The sequence below is a fragment of the Ixodes scapularis genome, unplaced genomic scaffold, assembly GCF_016920785.2.
Source record: "Ixodes scapularis isolate PalLabHiFi unplaced genomic scaffold, ASM1692078v2 PGA_scaffold0__279_contigs__length_252992795, whole genome shotgun sequence".
Classification (NCBI taxonomy): domain Eukaryota; kingdom Metazoa; phylum Arthropoda; class Arachnida; order Ixodida; family Ixodidae; genus Ixodes; species Ixodes scapularis.
In genome coordinates, this window is record NW_024609835.1 from 134411013 (window position 1) to 134430655 (window position 19643).

Sequence of the window (19643 nt, forward strand, 5' to 3'; positions counted from 1 at the left end):
ATTGTCTGTGACGATCTCACGAGGAAGTCCTTCTCGAGCGAAAATGTTTTTTAGAAACTCGATCACTGTTGCTGATGTGGCTGTCGAAGTATGCTGGACTTCTGGCCACTTAGAGTGGTAATCAACGAGGACTATGAAGAATCTCTGACTCTGCGGCGCTTTATCTATTGGTCCTACAATGTCCAACCCAATCTTATCCCACGGTTGATCTGGAAACTGGACTGGTTGGAGCGGAGCAGATGCTGCCTTGACTGGTCTGTCTGTCGCGTTACAGACTGCGCAATGCTGTACTTTATGCTTGATCTGTTCATCCATCCGTGGCCACCAATAACGATCACGGATGATGCTGGCGGTTCTTACGATTCCTTGATGTGTCTCATGTGCCATATCTACAATGTTTTCTCGGAGAGCTTGCGGGACAACTATCTTTTCGCCTTGCATCAACAACTCATTGTGCACTGATAGCTGATTTCTTACACTGTAGTACGGACGCAAATCTGGCACACTGGCACTATCCGGTGGCCATGTCGACATAGTATACCGTATCACACCAGGCAGAACTGGATCATTGGCTGTAGCTGTCTGAAAATCTGTGCGAGACAAGGGAGCAATGACTAGGGATACTACGTCCTCTTCGAAAAACATACCGTTCTCGGTATCAGGACTGGGAAGCCTAGACAGGGCGTCTGCTACTAGATTATCAACACCTTTCTGATACTCCATACGGAAGTTGTAGTTTAACAAACGAGATGCCCATCTGGTGATACGCAGCGGACGTACTCCTGAGCCTTTGTTAGAGAGTAACGTCACCAACGCCTGGTGATCTGTACGAATGGTGAATGGACGTCCCCATAGGTAAACGTGCCATTTTTCACACGCCCATAGGCAAGCTAGGGCTTCTTTTTCACCTGTGGAATATCTACGCTCAGCGTCGGTGAGCGACCTGGAAGCGAAAGCAACTGTTTGAAGATGCCTCCCGGCTCGTTGCTGAAGTACAGCGCCTAGACCGTAGTTAGAGGCATCAGTCGATACTACGACTGGCAAGGACGGATCGAACATGGATAAGATGGGAGCATTCTGGATGCTCGCCTTAACTCTCTCAAAACTCGCCTGAGCTTCAGGGGACCAGACAAAACGCACGCCTTTTCGCAGTAGGCGCCGCAGAGGCTCGACTATGGTTGAACAGTGCGGAATAAACTTGCTGTAATACTCGATGAGACCTAGGAATGCTTTAAGCTTGGCTGCATCTGAGGGAGCTTCAAAATTCTGAACGTGGTCTACCTTTAATGGAAGGGGTGCTAACCCGTCCATGGACAGACTATGGCCCAGAAATGAGAGCTCGCGTACATTGAACACACCTTTCTTGTTTAACTTCATTCCCGCTCGGGAGATAGCTGACAGCACCTCTCGCAAGTTATGATCATGCTCCTTCTGAGAGGATCCGTAAACTATAATGTCATCCAAGTAGAACTGCACTCCTTTACATTCTTTGAGGATTTTTGACATTATCTGCTGAAACGCTGCAGGAGCGGATGCCAAACCAAAACATACTCTCTTAAATCTAAAGAGTCCTTCATGAGTAATGAATGCAGTTAGATCTCGACTCACCGGGTCGAGTCGGATCTGGTGGTACGCGGATGCTAGGTCCAGCTTGGAAAAGTGTGATGCTCCTTGTAAAGAGTTGAGGAGCTCATCGATGTGTGGCAAAGGGAAAGAGTCTGTGACGACGGCCTGGTTGGGCGCACGCAGGTCGACACACATCCTGATGCTGCCGTCCTTTTTCTTAACTACTACGATTGGTGAGACCCATTCCGAGGCGTTGATTCTCTCGATGACTCCTTGACGTTCAAGTTTGAAAATTTCTTCGGAAACTGCATCACGTAGGGTGATCGGCAGACGACGTAGTCTTGACTGTACAGGAGGCACGTTCTGGCGTACTTTTACAGTATGCGTCTGGTTCCGTACCAGACCAAGTTCTGGCGTGAACAAGTGCTCGAACTCCGTGAACCCAGGAGGCAGCTTTGATGTGTCCCGTGCTGGCGGGTTTGAAGAAGACCTTGAACTGGTGACAACTGGTTGTTTCACCTCTGTAGACTCGATGTCCACGACGTCTGTGCCTGTAGATGAGAATCGTGGAGCGTTGATACTTGAAAGTACTGGTCGCGATGGTCCGTCGCCATGAACGGTTGGTACCCTTGAATTCTGCCAGCGGAAGTGGACACCCGGTTGTAGTGAAGACGATTCGTTGCCTGGGGCATACGGTTGACTTGATCCGAAACCACTGGACTGCTGTGACGACACGGTGAACGGAGTCCTCCGGGAGTCGTCGGCCGGTCTCACAGGGTGACTTGCTGCTGGTCCTTGGACAGCTGCATCAACGTAGGAACATTCAAATTCCGCGCCTGACATGGTCATCTTCAATTCTCGTACTCCATCAATGCCAAGTAGTGATCTCCCGCCCCGAATAACGTAGAACTCTAATGGCGCTTCTTTATTTCTGAACTTGACTTGAGCAAGGAAGCAACCTAATACTGGAATTGGCTGATGCATGTAGTGCATGAGACGTCTTCGTGGTCGCTGTAGACGTATATTCCGAGCTCTGTTAATTTGCTGGAAGATCTTCTCATTTAAAATGGAGACATGCGATCCCGTGTCAATGAGGAGATTGAGAGGAACTCCATTTACCTTGACATCTGCGATGAACTGGTTGTACTGGCTGTGATCCTCAGCCTGCGGTTCCAGAGACCGAACTGGGATGTCGTCCGTGGTAACGTTGTAGTTGTACGCTGATGCTGCTGCTGACGAATCAGGCCTCCATGGACGTCTGGAGAGTTGTCGTCGTCCTAGGCTTGAGGCTGGATGACGACGGCGATCACCGTCCGCGGCAGGTGGTGGTGCACGGCTGCGACAAACTATCGCAAAGTGTCCCATCTTACCGCACATGAAACACTGTGCGCTCAATGCAGGACAATGTTCTCTTGAGTGGGTTCCCCGACCACAAAACCAGCAGGAGGTGTTTGGCTGTGGTCCGTACCTCGCGGGAGGCAGGTCACGACGTTGCATGTAACTCTGTCGTCCCGATGGGCGAGATGCATGAGCTGAAGCAGGATGTCCTCGATGGAACCTTGGTGCAGACGTGGTCGGCTCATATGACCATGCCGGAAAACCTGCACTCTGCATAGCTGAATGTTCGTCTCTCGGGAAAACCGGAGATTGCCGACTTTCGTGACTGGTCACTTGTGCGCGTTCGGTGTTGGGCACCGCAACATACTGCACCGGGGCAGTGGAATTAGGGGCGTCAGGCACCGCTCGACGAGACTGATGATACTGTTGAGATGTAAGCGCTAACTGCTCAAACTGGAGGGCCAACTGTACGGCACGATCTAGTGTTGGCACTTGTGTGTCCACACACTCTCTTAAGATCCGGTCTTGGACACGACGGGAGTCCAAACCATCGAGGAATAAGTCACACATACGTTCGTCTGACTGCTCTTGGAATGCACAAAGGTCATACTGACGGCGCAGTGCCGCGAGATACTCGGTGACACTTTCACCGGGCTGTTGTACGCGACTGCGTAACTTCTTACGTTCCAGCGCGAGCGAGCCGGAGAACACAAAATGCTTTTCTACCGCCGTCATGAATGTGTCGAATTCATCATGAAGCTCTGTAGCAGGAAGATTTGTTAACCCAAAAGCAGCCACTACACGTTGCCCTTCGACTCCCAGCAACGAAAACAAGAGCTGTTTCTTTCTTCTGGGCTCTACTTGCTCAAGACCCGACGCTCCTAAGAATGACAGGAACGTTTCCTTCCATGCGGGCCATGCCTGCGGTGGCGATCCAGCGACTGCAAGGAATGGTGCAGGTGGAGGTAATGCCGCAGACTGTATGACTGTAATGTGCTGTGTGTTTTCCATTATGTAACTGCAGGTATAAGGAGTATTTCAAAGTCTGTTTCCGAAGATGACGAAAGAAACAAAAAAATTGCTCAAATGCCAATGAGGAGCATGTATACTCAAGGCGAGTTTCAACCCAAGATGGAATCGTGTCCGGGACACCAAAAAGAATTATGACCTCGCGTGAGCTTTTGTGCGCAACGTACAGAGAGATTGTCACGTGCAGCACACTTTCGAATGACCGTTGACAACTTATTATCAACGACTTTGAACCTCACCAGGTTGACTGACGAAACCGATGGTGAGCAATAACACCGTTATGCAAAAGACATGTGTGACGTACGTCGCGCGTTCACAACGTGTGGACACGGTCACAACTGACAAGGTTGAATTTCAAAGAGACAAGACTACAAGTCCGTAAGTGAATGTAGGTAAACGGCTGTAAAAGACTCGGGTAGCCTTGTGCGGCGTACTGTATTAATACACCGAATCTTTTCAGGCGTAAACCTCTGTATGGTGTTTCAAGTCTACGTCAAAGTGCAAAAGCTGTAAATGGTACGCTTGCACGAACGGGACACAACTGCCTCAAAACCCAACTAGGTGAACGAAATCCCGTCACGAAACAGTATTTACGATAACAGGAACCTGCTCACACTAGTTCATAATGTAGAGACGTTCTCGAAAGAATGAAGTTTCGGGCTATGGTACTGCAGTGAAGACGAGAACACCGGTCGGAAATGCAAACCACAAAACAGCTGGAACATAACGACCTAGGTGTTCGATCGAGTCGGATTCATAATCCTTCAAGCGAAAGATTTCGATTTGCAATGTCACAAATCCGAAAATCCGAAAATCCGAAATTCAATACTTCGTCCTTTTCTTCCTTCAATACGAGGGGTTAACCGCCATGTTGCGAGAATCGGGAAGGCCGGCCGCCATGACTGCCATTTTGTTTTCGTTCCTTCGTTCGTTCGAACAAGGCTTCTTGGCGAGGGCCCAATCCCGGCAAACCGCGTCCGCGAACAACACTTGACAATCGTTGTGTTCACAGGGAACCAACCCACAAAAAGAAGAATCAGGACCGCGATAGTCACCGGGCGCCTATGCCAGTAATTATCCTTCGGAACAGCGACCTCAACCGAAACATAGAAAGATAACCTCGTCGCCAAAATTATGTTATGTTTTAGGGGGGGTACACGCGACGATCCCCCCTGGTCCAGCTACATGTCAAGGACGAGGGTGGCCGGCAAGGGCGCAACTCACCGGGCTGCTCAACGGGGCCCCATGACGCAAGCCGGGCCGGAGGTCGGATCAAAGAGACATGTCGTCGGGTCAACGTTCGGGCCAATCTCTGAGCGAGCTCCTCGAGCCGCCCCATTTATTTACACACTCCCGTAGATGTCGCTATTTTGCAACACTACAAGGGGACTTTGAGACGATCGAGGCAGCGGTGAGCACTGTACCTATCTGCGAAGTAAACGCGACGTTCCATATTTTTACACCGTGGACATCGTTCCTCTAACTACATGAAACATTGGTGCCGAAACCCGGGACTCTGCTACCTTACTGACCCAACCGAGAGGAAAGATCGTCACCGTTAACGACATGGAACGCGTGAAAAGCAAGCGAACCACCCAGCGGGCTCTGCGTACACGTCTACGAACCGAAGCAAGACAAGTCACCGACTCTAACCAGCTCAGCCTTGCTGCTCTGCGGGTTTTGAGCGATAGACTGAAGACTTGCAATGACGGCCTGCAGAAGCTCAACGAGCAACTAGAGGCCTTTCTCACAGACGAACAGGCTGCAGAGGATTTCGCTTCAGTAAGCGAATACGAGGACAACGCAGCTGCGAGCTTGGCGCGGCTCCGCCATCACATGGAATCGCTCCAAGCTCCATGCCCACCGGCCCGAGAAATCGATCAACAAAACGAAGGCTTCCCACTTACTCCGAGCGCACAACCGAATGGTCACGGCGATCACGGAGGTCCAGGGCGGGTAGGTGCAAGACTTCCCAAACTAGAGCTTCCTTGTTTTGACGGAACCGTATCCCAATGGCAACCCTTTTGGGATATGTTTTGCCGTACTGTTAACGCAAACAACCATTTGACCAACATTGATCGGTATCACTACTTGAAGATTCTGCAGAGTGGACCCGCAGAGAAAGCCATTGCAGGAGTCCAGGTGAGCGAGGCATCCTACTGCGTCACAATCGAAATTTTGAAAAAACGATTTCGAAGCGTAAAAATTATCCAGCGAGCTTACCTTGCCAACCTCATAACGCTGAAGCCAGTAAAGTCATCTGGTGACGTGACTGAACTAGGGGAACTCCTGAACAGCGTACAGATTAATGTGAGAGGCCTAAAAGCGCTGGGTCTGGCGGAGCTGTCGTACGCAGCAATGTTATTAGAGGTTCTCACTAAAGGAATCCCAAGTGACATCGTTGTCGAATATTATAAACGGCAGAGCTTCCAAGAGAACACAAGAGAAAATCAGTCGTCAGAAGCAGAGCTTGAACAACTCTTATGCTGTCTGCGTATAGAAGTGGAAGCCCGCGAGAAAACTGGGCTCATCGCACTCACGAAACGAAGTCTGCCTGACGACACACGAGGCTCCATACAGCAGCCATCTACCTTCAGGGACGGTGCTTCATAATCACGCGGCTAAGCAGCAGAGTGTCATTTTTTTCTTTTTGTGCCTTTCGCCAACGCACACCACCGAGAACTGTTCTTCTGAAATCAATCTGCAGGAGAAGAAAAGCCGTCTAGCAAAGGCAGGTAGGTGCTTTAAGTGTACTGCTATTCGACATCGGGCGAGAGACCGCCGCCGTAACGTGCACTGCTCAGAATGCAGGGGCAGGCACGCTACTGTTGTTTGCGATCCGATGTACAAAGCAAAGCTCACGCGAAAAGGAGAGCGCCAACATGCACGGGGCAACCAAGGATGCATCCACGAGCTCAGTGGATACGCACATGCTCTAAGGACATTTCGAGCGTGGTTGTTGAACGAAAGCCAGTCGTGCTACATCAGAGGAGTCTTCGACAACGGGAGTCAGAGAACTTTCATAAGAGAAGACGTATCGAGGAAATTGGGATTACTCACCGTAAAAACGGTTGACTTGTCGATCAACTTCAGGCGTGAACTTCAGGCTGCACAAGATAGGTCTCACGGCAGATATTCAGAAGGCTTTTCTTCAAATATCTATTAGAGAAACCGACAGAGACGCTCTACGATTCCTCTGGTTTGAGCACATGCCAAAGACTGGCCATCCCCTGCCTGAGGTGGAAGAGTATCGGATGACTCGCGTACCTTTCGGAACGACGGCAAGTCCATTTCTACTGACAGCGACATTACAGCACCATTTCAAGCGTATGGAAGTAGCTTTTCAAAACACAACGAGGCTGCTCTGCGAGAACTTTTATGGGGACGATCTAGCCACGAGAGTTTCGACTTCAAACGAGGCATTTCGTGTCTACATAGAAGCTAAAGTTATCCTTGAGGAAGCTGGCATGACGCTTCAGAAATGGACCACAACCGACGAGGCGCTTCAACGACACATTGGAAAGGGAGTAGCACCGTCTTCGGCTTCACCTTAATGTCGAGACAACGCTGGAGTTCTTCGAAGACAAAGACAACACTAAGCGCTTTGTTCTTCAGACGACAGCGCGACTGTTTGACCCTTTGGGATGGTTGTCTTCGTTTCTCATCAGGATTAAAGCCCTTTTCTAGAAAATTTGGGAACACGGCATCGATTGGGAAGAAGACATGCCTAGAGTATTACAGAAAGAATGAGACTAATGGTGTGAAGAATTCAGGTTATTACAGACATTTTCGATTCCCAGATGTGGGTTGAAGAACTTTTTAGATAACTCCGCACTCCACTAACTTCACGTGTTTGCAGACGCTAGTTCGAGTGCATATGGCGCAGTGACCTACCTCAGGGTCGACGATACAATCGAAAATGTGAGCGTCCAACATTTGCTCTCAAAGCGTAGGGTAGCTCCTATAAAACATGTCACCCTTCCTCGCTTGGAACTAGTTGCGGCAGTTCTGGCCGCTCGTTTAATGAAGTTCCTGAAAGAGACGCCGGCAAAAAAGCATGGGAACATGATTTACTACTTGTGAACCGACTCAACTGTCACTCTATGTTAGATCCAAAGTCCTGCAGCCAAGTGGAAACAGTTTGTTTCTAACAGTGTCAGAAATACAGACAGCAACGGATCCATCCCACTGGAACCATTGCCCTGGATATGAGAATCCAGCGGATCTCTTGATTAGAGGACTCTCTTTAAAGGAACTTTTAACAAACGACCTCTAGTGGAGAAGACCTGAATGGCTATCAAGAGCACAGGAATCCTGGCCTGGGATAACCGCTCTCGTCGAGTCTACAGAGGTGGATAATGATGCGATCTTAGAATTGAATCGTGATGTTCCAGTTCTCGTAAGCGTGGCAAATGAGCCGATTTTCAGCCTTGACAAGTACAGCACTTGGACAAAGATGACAAGAGCGACAGCTTGGGTAAAGCGTTTCACATACAACTGCCGGTCACCGACGACTCGTCAAGAAGGTACACTTACGGCCCAGGAACTTCAAGCAGCCGAAAACGTCTGGTTACGTCAAGTACAGCGAGAAGCATTTGTAAATGAAATGCCACAACTAATCAAAGGAGAAAACCTGGAAAATACTTCGCCAATACGAGACCTCCATTCTTTTATTGGTGACGAAGGACTCGTCTGAATTAGGAGTCGCCTTTAAAACGCGGCGGTGTCCTTCAACGAGAAAAGCCCCGTACTACTTCCAGGTGAACACTCTGTGACAAGACTGATTGTTCTACATGCTCAAAGCGGTGCTCCACGGAGGGGTCGGTGACACCTTAAGTGAACTGCGCGCTAGGTTTTGGGTCACGTGTGCACGACAGGCTGTTAAACGGGTTACTGGAAAGTGTCTACTTTGTGCCCGGTTCCGCCTTAAAGCGGCAAGTGCGCCGATGGCTCCCCTTCCAAGTGACCGAGTCCTAAGCTCTCGTCGTTTCGAAGTTACGGGAGCAGACTTTGTCGGACCCATTTTCGTGAAAAACTGTAGCGTAGTGAAAGCGTACTTTGTGTTATTCACTTGTGCTGTCGTTAGAGCTATTCATCTTGAGCTTGTCGTAGACCTTACGGCAGACTCTTTTCTTATGATCTTTTAAAAGATTCTGCGCCAGGTGTGGCACCCCGCGAGTTGTGTTCTCGGATAACGCTGCAACTTTTAAAAGAGCGTCAAGAGAACTAGCTGCAATGCACCAGTTGCTGAGAGAAGATGAAGTGAAAAAAATGAAAGCCGTTTAAAATTCCCTGTAGCGCCGGTTAGAGCGCAGCTCTTGAGGAGGAAGATGGAAGCGTACTGAGGGATAGGTGACTCCTTGAGGTCACGTGACCCCCGGAGGTCACGTGACCTCAGGGGCTCACGTGACCTTTGGGGGTCACGTGACCTGAAGGGTCACATGACCTTAGGGGGTCACGTGACCTCAAGGCGGTCACGTGACTTCTGGGGGTCAGGTGACCTCAGGGGATCACGTGACCTAAGGGGGTCAGGTGACCTCAAGGGGGTCACGTGATTTCAGGGGGTCACGTGACCAGAGGGTCACGTGACTTCTGGGGGTCACGTGACACCCCTAGGTCACGTGACCTCGGGGGTCACGTGACCTAGGGATGTCACGTGACCTAGGGGTGTCACGTGACCTGGGTGGGTCACGTGACCTCGGGGGGGGGGTCACGTGACCTCGCGGTTGCGCCGACGCCGACGCCGCTCAAGCCGGAAACGGGCCCCTAAGAGCTGCGCTCTAAAAGTACTATGCTAGTCATCATGTAACATGGAGATTTATTGCAGAAGGAGCGCCACGGTGGGGTGGTTTTTGGGATAGGCTCATTGAAATAGTGACGACGTGCCTTCACAAATTATTGGGAAAGGGGTCTTTCGAACTCCAACAGCTGGGCACCTTGCCGTCTGAAACCGAAGCGGTTGTGAATTCAAGACCGATTACTTTCATTTGCTCCAGTTCCTATGAGCCAGACGTATTGACTCCCTCTCATTTTTCGTTAGGCTGTCGTATTCTAACTCCTACACAGGTTTCAGATGAGTCAAAGGCTCAGCTAGAAATCCTCAATCTTTGGATTCACCGACAGCGTGTGATAGAGCTGCTATGTATGACGCAACGGGCGCGGGGTGTGAGCGCGCACGTTCACGAGCAGTGTGCTTAACTGACTTGACCCTAGAGCAGCTGAGCCATAAGCTATCTGTGGGTCGACCAGGTGAACGGCGCTCTTGTCAGAAGCCTTTTTTTTTCTTCATACAAGCGTTCGCAATATGACCCACTTTCTTGCAGTATCTGCACTGCGACGTGCGGAACCTGCATGAACCCGGGTTGTGGAGCTCTTCACACCGGTAACACGGCGTTGAAGAGGTTGCGGTGGCCTCGTCGGGCCGTTGGTGTGTCAGACGTGATTTTTCTGCTTTGTTGACCTCCTGGAAGTCTTGCTTCATCTGTCGCTGATGATCCTTGGCGTTCTCCGCCCGTATGGCTATATCAAAGGCCTTGAGAAACGTCAGGTTCCTTTCTGCGAAGAGGCGTTGTTGCAGGTGTTCGTCCCGAAGCCCGCAAACAAAACGATCGCGAAGCATTATATCCATAGGGAGCATTGTCACGTTGACCGAGGTGGTCGTCGCACCACTTGCCGCAGTTCCAGCCGAGTCCACGGCGTTCGATCGGATTGGCAGGTCAGCTGTAGAGGTGCTGGTCGCAGCCGGCTGTACCGTTCCGAAATTGCAATCTGCAGCCAGTTTTTTTTAGAGCTGCAACGCATGCAGTCACGGTCTCATCAGGTAGCTGGTCTCTACGTTGAAATCTGCACCGGCTTGAAGAGCTCCGACGGGCGCGGATCGAAATGAACTTGGAGCAAGGTGACGAGTTCCTCGAAGGAAAACTCACTTGGCGTTTTTGGTGCCACCAGTGCTTTCACTGTTTCAAAAGTGGTCGGACCACACAGTGTCAGGAGCACGACGCGCCTCTCTGGGTCGTCCCCGATGCCGTTTGCTTCGAAGTAATATCGTAGCCGCTCCGCCCATGACGTCCAGCCCTTTCCGGAGAACTCCTTCATGGAGCCGTGGGTAGCCATGTTTTCCGAGGCAGCAGGTCCGTCGTCTTACTCGTCGCCAGTTTATATGTACATCATTTAATACTGAGGAACGGTGTCCAACACGGCCGGTCTTCTGTCCGATCGCTTCAGGAACCCTCGCTCGAGCACACTGCTCGTGGACGTGCGCGCTCACACACATCGAAGAGCTCCACAACCCGGGTTCATGCAGGTTCCGCACGTCGCAGTGCAGATACTGCAAGAAAGTGGGTCATATTGCGAACGCTTGTATGAAGAAAAAAAAGGCTTCTGACAAGAGCGCCGTTCACCTGGTCGACCCACAGATTGCTTATGGCTCAGCTGCTCAAGGGTCAAGTCAGTTAAGCACACTGCTCGTGAACGTGCGCGCTCACACCCCGCGCCCGTTGCGTCATACATAACAGCTCTATCACACGCTGTAGGTGGATCGAAAGATTGAGGATTTCTAGCTGAGCCTTTAACCCATCTGACTCATCTGGGCCGCTACAACCGCTCCGGAGGAGCTCGACATGATCGACACGTTCGTTCGCTTCGGCTGCCGGAAGTGGAATCAACACGCAGACACACTTGCGCTGCGTCGAAACCAGCGGGTGTTTCTATGTTTTTAGCTATTGCGTTACACTCTAGATGTGACTCTTAAGCGTCCTCCTCTTTTAAATCCGTGTTGATTGACTGACATAATCCGCAGTCTTATTCAATCCATCGCCTATACTATTCTTAACCTACCTGCAACGAAAACAATACCACACTATCTAGTAAGCCACAGTCGCCAGAATCGTTACTGACCTACTGTTACCGCTACCGAAAGGACAAACATATCGATTGATAAGTTTAGTAAAATTTCAATCTCCCTTCTCGCAATACGGACATCAGCTGAATGACGGTCGCCACCACTGCTACGACAATCAGAGCAATATCGTTTATCAAATACGTAAGCCTGGTTCGTCAACGAAACAAGTATTTCAGACTCGACGAAACACATTTGTAATTTGCGACTTGATTAGATGAAAATTAGACTCAAATAAAGTGTGACTCGAAAAAAAAACGACAATTAGGAGTCCAGAGCCCCTACGCCAAGTAAATCGGCCCGTCTTCTCAAAATATAAACAGAAGAGGGGAGACAAAAATATAAAGCAGTTAACGCGGAGTTTCCATTGATTGCGCCTTCCTATTAAGCTTTCGGGCAATATTTTCCTTAAACAATAAAATAAATTTAAAATAATCACAACACGGCGCGATTGCAAACCGGAAGCACGTAACCGTTGGCGCGGGGTGTAAATATTGCCTTTTTGTATTTCTACATCCTTTTCTCTTCTGTGTTGCTCCTTCTGTCTTTTTTTTTTTTTTTCAATTTTACAGGAAAGAAAATCAGCTACGGGGATATACCATGTTCTCTGACGAAAGCCTCAAAGAAAGAGAATCGGCTTTCACGCCTCGAAAATTTACATCTCTTTCCACTCTATAACGTGATTCAGGTTTCTATTCGAGCGTGTTTTTTACAGTGATGCTGCGAGAGATGTTTTGAGTAACTGTTTACACCTTCTCTTATTCTCTTTTTTGCTCTACCCCTTACGAAAATTAATCTGCATATATCATTGTATTCTTGGATTGTCGGTTTTGGAAAGCGCAGTACCCATCGGGATAAATTAAGGTTGCTTACAGAAAGCTAGCCATTTGGATCTCTAAACACGCGGAATTATTTATGGTGAATCTTCAATGGATACCCTGTTGGAAAATATCGATGATGGAAAGATGACGGAAAAGGCTCATACAAGCGTAACCGTAATATGGGACATCCTATACAAGCGAAAAAGGCGGCTCCAGTATAGTGGAATAAGGCGGAACGATACAGGTGGGCGGAACCATACAAGCGTGTCGTATTATGGGACATCCTATACCAGCGTAGTGGATTAAGGCGGAACTATGGAGGTGGACGGAACCATACATGCATAACGTAATATGGGACATCCTATACCAGCAAAAGGGCGATACCAGCATGGTGGAGCCATATGGCTCCAGCATGTTGGTTTCGCCTTTTCACTGTTGTACAGGGCGATTTAGTTTTAAGCTTTACATATATGTTTAGAAAGGTCGTGAAAGCTAAATTAATGCAGTTTGTGCAGGCGAGTTATACGGCCAGGCGTACGTAGTATAGGGACCTAGTCGTAACGATCAGTCGGATAATTAAATACAATTTGTTAATCAACTTTTTAATTAGTGAAAATGAAAATATGGTTTCAATTAGAAACTTGCTGAGTCATTGAAAACCAGAAAATCAAGTTTTTTTAGAAGGATATAATGCAGGGGTAGCGTTTTATGCATTCTGTAAAAAGCTTTATTTGGATGAGTTTCTAGGGTTCAGTTTCTTATCAGAGCTCATCTCTGCGCCCACGGTCCTGTTCCCCAGGGGCTTAGACACGCAACACACGTGCGCCTTGCTTCCCTTCATCCTACGAGGGAGGCGAGGGGGCGGCTTCGCACTGTGGCCACTGGGCAGCTGGACCGCAGGTGCAAAGATGCGCTCTGGTAAGAAACCGAAGTCTGGAAACGCGTCCAAATTGACCATTTTTTTTAGAACGCCATAAAATGCTACTCTTGTCTTATATCTTTACAAAGAAAATTGATTTAGTGTGTTTTGATGATGCTTAGCAAGTTTCTAATTGGAACCATGGGTCTATTTTAACTGATTAAAAATTTCACGAACATACTATACTTAGAGAGAGGCTGAAGCAGTTTTCTATTTGAGAAAACACTTAAATCTTCTTCATTCGACCTCCAGAATCTCAAATATCAAAATTATTTGCTAATTTAATTAATCGAGGCTGCATAGTCATTTTGTGAAAGCACTTCCCTAGAGAGCGACGTCACAAGAGCAGCTTTCAAAATCTTTGTTCACGCATCTTCAGCGCCTATCAAAGCTATGCACGCACATGCTATTTTTTAAAAGGGCAGAAAAATGTGTCACGACTGGTGCCAATGCCGGAGAATATACCTAGAAAACTTGCGATTGGACGAGCGGCCCTTAAGCGACACACGCTTGGCGGCCGAAAGGTCTTCTTACGATGTCACTGTTGGTAGGATGTTTTTGTGTGTTTTCTGACGTTTAGTTATATCTTTGAGGAAAACGAACGGGATATTCAGATTCGCGGGATAAAACTATGCTAGAATGAACCTCCATCTAGTTTTCTGAAAGAAGTCTGGCACATCTCTGTAATAAGCCGACGGATCATTACAAATTAGCCTTTTATACTATGCCGCCCTGGCCATATAACTCACGTGCACAGACCGTGTAAATGTAGCTTTTACGGCTTTTTTAAAAAAGATCTGTAAAACATAGAAAAAAACACTCTGTAGAATGTCCCCCAATACGATACGATTGTATGGTTCCTTCCCCGCTTGCATTGTTCAAGAAAGACTTGTGGACATCCAGCATTTCATTGGAATGCTGGATGTCAGCGAGTCTCTACATCAGTGAGTGGTTTCAAACAAACATGATGTTTGCACACCAGTAAGCTCTTATCCGAGGCTCACCAAGAGCACTAAGAGCAGAGGCGAAATGTCGTGACCTGGTAAATTTGGTTGCAGGTATTTATTTTTACAAGAACTGCATGCAGCAAAGCTTAACTTTGCTCAAAAGAGGATTATTAAAAATTCAATACTGAGCAATGGTGTCCCTTGAGCTGTCAGACCAAACTCCCACTCTTGCCACTCAGGAGTTCCTAACTTGTGCGTAGAGGATCAGCACAACCCAGATTTGTGCTGCGAGCGCACCTGCAATATAAAAGTTTAATAAACATGAGATGAAATATGAGACGTTTACAATTCTCTGTAACGTGAAATTAGAGCACAGATCTTGAAGAGGAGGATGGGAGGGTATGCCCCTCCTCCCCCTCCCCTCCTCCTCTTCTGCTCCCTCCCATTTAGCGGGAAATTTCCCTGAATTTAGCGGGAAAATTTCCCCACTAAATTTAGCTGGTTAAGTTTCCCCCTAAATTTAGCGCAGAAATTGATGTCACATGACCTCAACACAAATGCAGTTTTTCCGCTAAAAGTAGCGGGGAAAATGACGTCGCATGACCGTGTCACGTCATCCATAAAAAAATTCAGTTTCTCAGCTAGACTTAGCGGAAATATTAACGTCACATGACCACAACATTAATTCAATTTCCTGCCAAGTTTAGTTGGGCGGTTACGCCGACAGCGACGCCGCAAAACGCGGAAACGGGTGCTAAGAGCTGCGCTAAAAACTAAATGCATCAGGTGAAATAAAGTGAACATTAGAGATACTGTAAGAAAAAGAAGAGAATCTAAGATACCGTTCTCAGATCCTTCCTTTTGTTCGTTCTCAAATGTTTTGATTTCAAGAAATGTTTATCTCTTTATTCATACCCAGAGAACCCCTCCCAGTTTCAGCATGAATGCAATAAATCAATGCAGACTAGACCTTGTAAACTATAATCCACATGAAAATGAATGTTTGCCACATAGTCATGTATGAGTCAGTAGCTCAGATCTCTAAATACATTTGTATTGAGGAACATTCTTGAATAAAACTTCTGGGCTTCGAATTCAACAGTTTGTACTTCCATAAGGAACACTGTATGGCACTGATTTCTTTTTTTTTTTTGTGACACATCAGAAACAGCACAGCACTGTCATCCTCGCATACCTAACAAGAATTTGTATTTTTTTTTTAGCATGGTATGTACTATTCTAATGCTCATACAGCATCCTTTAACAAAATTTCCTTTGTAGAGCTTTTTATTGGTTCTTATTTAGCTCGCACGACAGATTCGGTACCTTGAATTCTCACTTGGCATCAACAGTTTTATATATGAATGTAATAGCGAAAGACAAGATGTATGGACTTGAGTACGGCTCAGCAAGCACAGATGTTGAGAAAAGTATTGAAGAAAACTCAAATGTCAAAATAAAAATAAGCTGGAATGTGGATACAATTATGGACATGGTCATGAATACAGTTAGCAGATTCAATATGAAGAATGTGTGTTAGATGCACGCTCAAAGAAACCTGTTGCATCTATATTCATTCAAATTACTTTGCAGAACCCAGCGCTGCAGTCTCAGGTGGGAGTTCGCTGAATGAGTCTACTGAAAATGAGTGTAGACGGAAAAAGCAGTTTGATCTGCGATAATGAGCATTACATAAGTGACATGTCATTATTACTGTTACAGTGCCGAATGTTCCAAACTGTCAGTCGCATCATTCTGTGAGTTCCCTCCGTACATTACAGGGTTTGGCTCTCTCGAATGCTTTGCGAGAAAAATGATGAACTGGAAATATCTAGAGTAGTTCTAGAAAAACTATTTCCAGAATCTTATCTCAGCATCGCAAAGAATATAAAAAGTTTCTAAAGACAAGGTTAGTGCAGGAGTTGAATAAACTAAATACTTTGTTTTTCGAAACCATCTTGCCGTAGTAAACGTATGAAGTTCCCCTAGGTAGAGCTAGTCATTACGGATGATTGTGCCCATTGCGTACCATAAAAATTTAATTTGCGACCTACAATATTTACAAACTCAATTAACTCTGAATAAGTGGACCACTTGGCATTAAAGATTGGCCTCACCATGACTGTCTGCCAACATCTACATAATAATTTCCATGAACCAATGTATTTCAAGAAAATATTTGGTACGAGCTGCTTAAAACACAAGAGCACTTTTTAACAAGTGCTGACTATGTTAGAAAACATGATTGTGCTTTGAAGACGGGGACATAGGAAGGACAGACACCACAGAGTGCTAATTTTCAACTGATTTAATTCAAGAACCTCAGCGTAGAAACACAATGCGTCACCGCACCACATCTCAACCAATCCGTGGCCCTGCCACGGACCGCAAGTACACCAACTCCTTATCCGCCAAGTCAATTGACGCCACACTGACACAACACATGCCGGAACTATTTATAGCATCAGCCTCCATAATCTCTCTAACAGTCATATCTTTGTGCCTAGCAAGAACAGTAGACTGAGCAAATAATGGTTTGCACTTGCAGTCATGATCTGTCGTGTCACTGTCATGACTGCGGGTGCAAACCATTATTTGCTTCGTCTACTGCTCTTGAGAGGCACAAAGATAGGACTGTTAGCGAGATTATGGAGGCTGACACTATAAATAGTTCCGGCACAAGTTGTGTCAGTGTGGCGTCAATTGACTTGGCGGATAAGGAGTTGGCGTACTTGCGGTCCGTGGCAGGGCCACGGATTGGTTGAGATGTGGTGCGGTGACACAGTCCGTTTCTACGCTGAGGTTCTTGAATTAAATCAGTTGAAAGTTAGCGCTCTGTTGTGTCTGTCCTTCCTATGTCCCCGTCTTCCAAGCACAATAATGTTTTCTACCGCACTTTTTAACACTAATGGAAAGCCTGTAGTGGGCCACAACTTAAGCAGTTTTCACTTCATTATAAAGAGCAATCACACATATGTGAACCATGAATATAGGCCTGCACTAAATTTTTTTCTTAAGCTGAACGTGCTATGCTCTGTTTACTATATAAATCTTTGCAGAGCTGACAATGTGCAAGTTCCTGTTTTTCTATATTTCACATGTCCCGACTGGTGGGTGTGGTAGGGACATAAGATTGATGACACCAACGAAACACAATGATTATTTTAAGAATTTGTTTGGGTATAGCACGAGCAAGGCGATCTGCGAGAAGTTATTTCTGTGACACCGTCGAACCTACATCTGCGGGCTTTAAGTTCACATGATAATCATGTCTGCAGACTCCTTTTTGTAATTGGAATTTCATCCAACCCAAGATTTGAATATGTTTTTTTTTTGCATTTTAGGCTTAGTAGTGCTTTTACTGTTCTATTAATAGGTAAGAAAAATGCTTATTTCAAGTGGCATACCTAACGCCTGGTGGCACGAGGACTCCCCTGTCGTGACGCTGATCGAAAGTCACAGGCAGGGAGATACTGCGATGCTCTTGTTGCTGGGATTACCTCCCCCATGGTCCTGGCCAGACCACAGAAAAAGATTGAGTCCAAGCTTGTGGCCACTAGGATCTCCAGATCTCGAGGCACCCAAGTAGCTGAAAATAAAAACAAATCACAATCAAGTACTTGGCAGAGCTACATTAGAATGGCTAGCATATTCTTTCGTGATCAGCACATAGATCCTCTTATTTTAGTCATAGTCACCCACCAGGACAAGGCTACGTAGGCGTTAAAATGATGGGTACCGAATTTAGGCGAATGATCAAATGCATTCATTTAACCCCCTTTCGCCCCAACCTGAGAGACTTCTGTCAAATATTCACATTCAACTGTAAAGACTACAAATAAAACTACTACTGCAATGCAAAGCCGTATAGTGGGAGAGTTTAGCCAGCAGGTGTGGCAACGAAGGCGCCGGAGAGGAGGAAAGGGAGGAGAACGCCGAAGGAGGGATAGAGAAGGCAGCAAAGAGGCAAAGAGATGACCGCCATTTTGACGCAAAGCTGTCGGCACGGAGCACTGTTGAGGCTATGAGTCGTCTGCTACGGGCTTATTTTTTTTTTTTTTTGTCTAAATAAAAGTGCGTTCAAACATAGAGGAACTTCCTTTTTTAGGTTTTTAAGCCACCGAGGAATAACACTATATCATTTTATTGCCAGAGCCTGCCAAATAAAAGGAAAGAACCGAAATTTGAATATCGATCCCATGCCGGGCGAATGAATGAAAATGGCGGCCCTCCCCGCTCAGCTGGGAGCAGCCTAGAGTTCACGCGCATGAGCTCAAGCCTCTTGCTCTGTGCCGCGGGCTGATCAGCTCACTCGGAAGGAAGACGTTACGGCAGCGAAATCATAGACTGCCAGACTCTCCCCATATATGGCTCTGCTGCAATGGAAAGATTTTCCTACCCTCGTGCTCAGCGAGTGTCGACTGTGGATACAACTCCAGTTCATACACTCGCTGAACATGAGGGTAGAGTGTACCAGCAGAGGGCAGGTGTCTGTATACAAAGAGTTTAGTTGGCACACCAAGAGGCTAACGAATAAGAATGGGTACTACTCTGAGCAAAATGCCAAAAAAGCGTGGATCTCGGCTTGACACTAACAGCGGCACACAGTATCTATTTTACTGACAAAGGGGTACTAAATCATTACTTTCAGCTACCTAACTAAACTAAATATTCTTCCCGGCTTGCTTTTTAGGAAAATCTCTAAATTTGCAAGAACTACAAAGACAATGGCTAAAAAAAAAAAAAAAGCAATGGCAAAACCAGCAATTGAATTTGCCTGCTCTCCAGTAGCACGACATCTATGGCAGGTAGACCTGCAGATTGAGCAAGCAGTTTAAAAAACAGAGTATGTCCTATGTATAATTTTTTTTATGCTGCAAAGCAAGTGCTGGAAGGAGGTTTCACGACATTAACGAAATTTCTTGCAATCAGTTGAGAACAAATTACAGCAGTGAACTCCTTGCTCCTGGCATAACATTTTAGTGTTGCCCATGGAAACTCAAATAAATTTGTGAATAAAAACAAAAAAGACTAACCTTCATAAAAAAAATCTAACTTTCGCAAAGAAAAGTTATCTTGAACAAAATATGCGGGATACAGTTGTACAGCATCCATTTTTGTGCTGA

At 46.9% G+C, this 19643-nt stretch overlaps 2 protein-coding genes and 1 pseudogene across 2 annotated transcripts; 1 reads left to right on the top strand and 2 right to left on the bottom strand.

The window, feature by feature from the left end:
• Positions 1–2957: 2957 nt before the first annotated feature.
• On the bottom strand, positions 2958–3915 carry LOC115320920. The gene is made up of 2 exons (XM_040207784.1): positions 3222–3915; positions 2958–3124 (listed from the first exon to the last, which is right to left on the bottom strand). Exons 1-2 carry the CDS (start codon positions 3913–3915, stop codon positions 2958–2960), a joined length of 861 nt encoding a protein of 286 aa, XP_040063718.1.
• A 1584-nt stretch (positions 3916–5499) lies between these two features.
• Positions 5500–6546, top strand: LOC120838050. The gene has a single exon (XM_040207789.1). The coding sequence runs from the start codon at positions 5500–5502 to the stop codon at positions 6544–6546; it is 1047 nt and encodes a 348-aa protein (XP_040063723.1).
• The window catches only part of LOC115322980, a 28451-nt pseudogene continuing 15354 nt past the window's right edge, over positions 6547–19643 (bottom strand).

Excerpts from the sequence above, each read along its gene's own strand:
- LOC115320920 (XM_040207784.1), bottom strand. The coding sequence starts at position 3,915 with ATGGAAAACACACAGCACATTACAGTCATACAGTCTGCGGCATTACCT. Across the intron at positions 3,125-3,221 it reads ACAAGTGACCAGTCACGAAA|GTTCCATCGAGGACATCCTG; the intron begins GTCGGCAATCTC and ends GTCTGCACCAAG.
- LOC120838050 (XM_040207789.1), top strand. The coding sequence starts at position 5,500 with ATGGAACGCGTGAAAAGCAAGCGAACCACCCAGCGGGCTCTGCGTACA.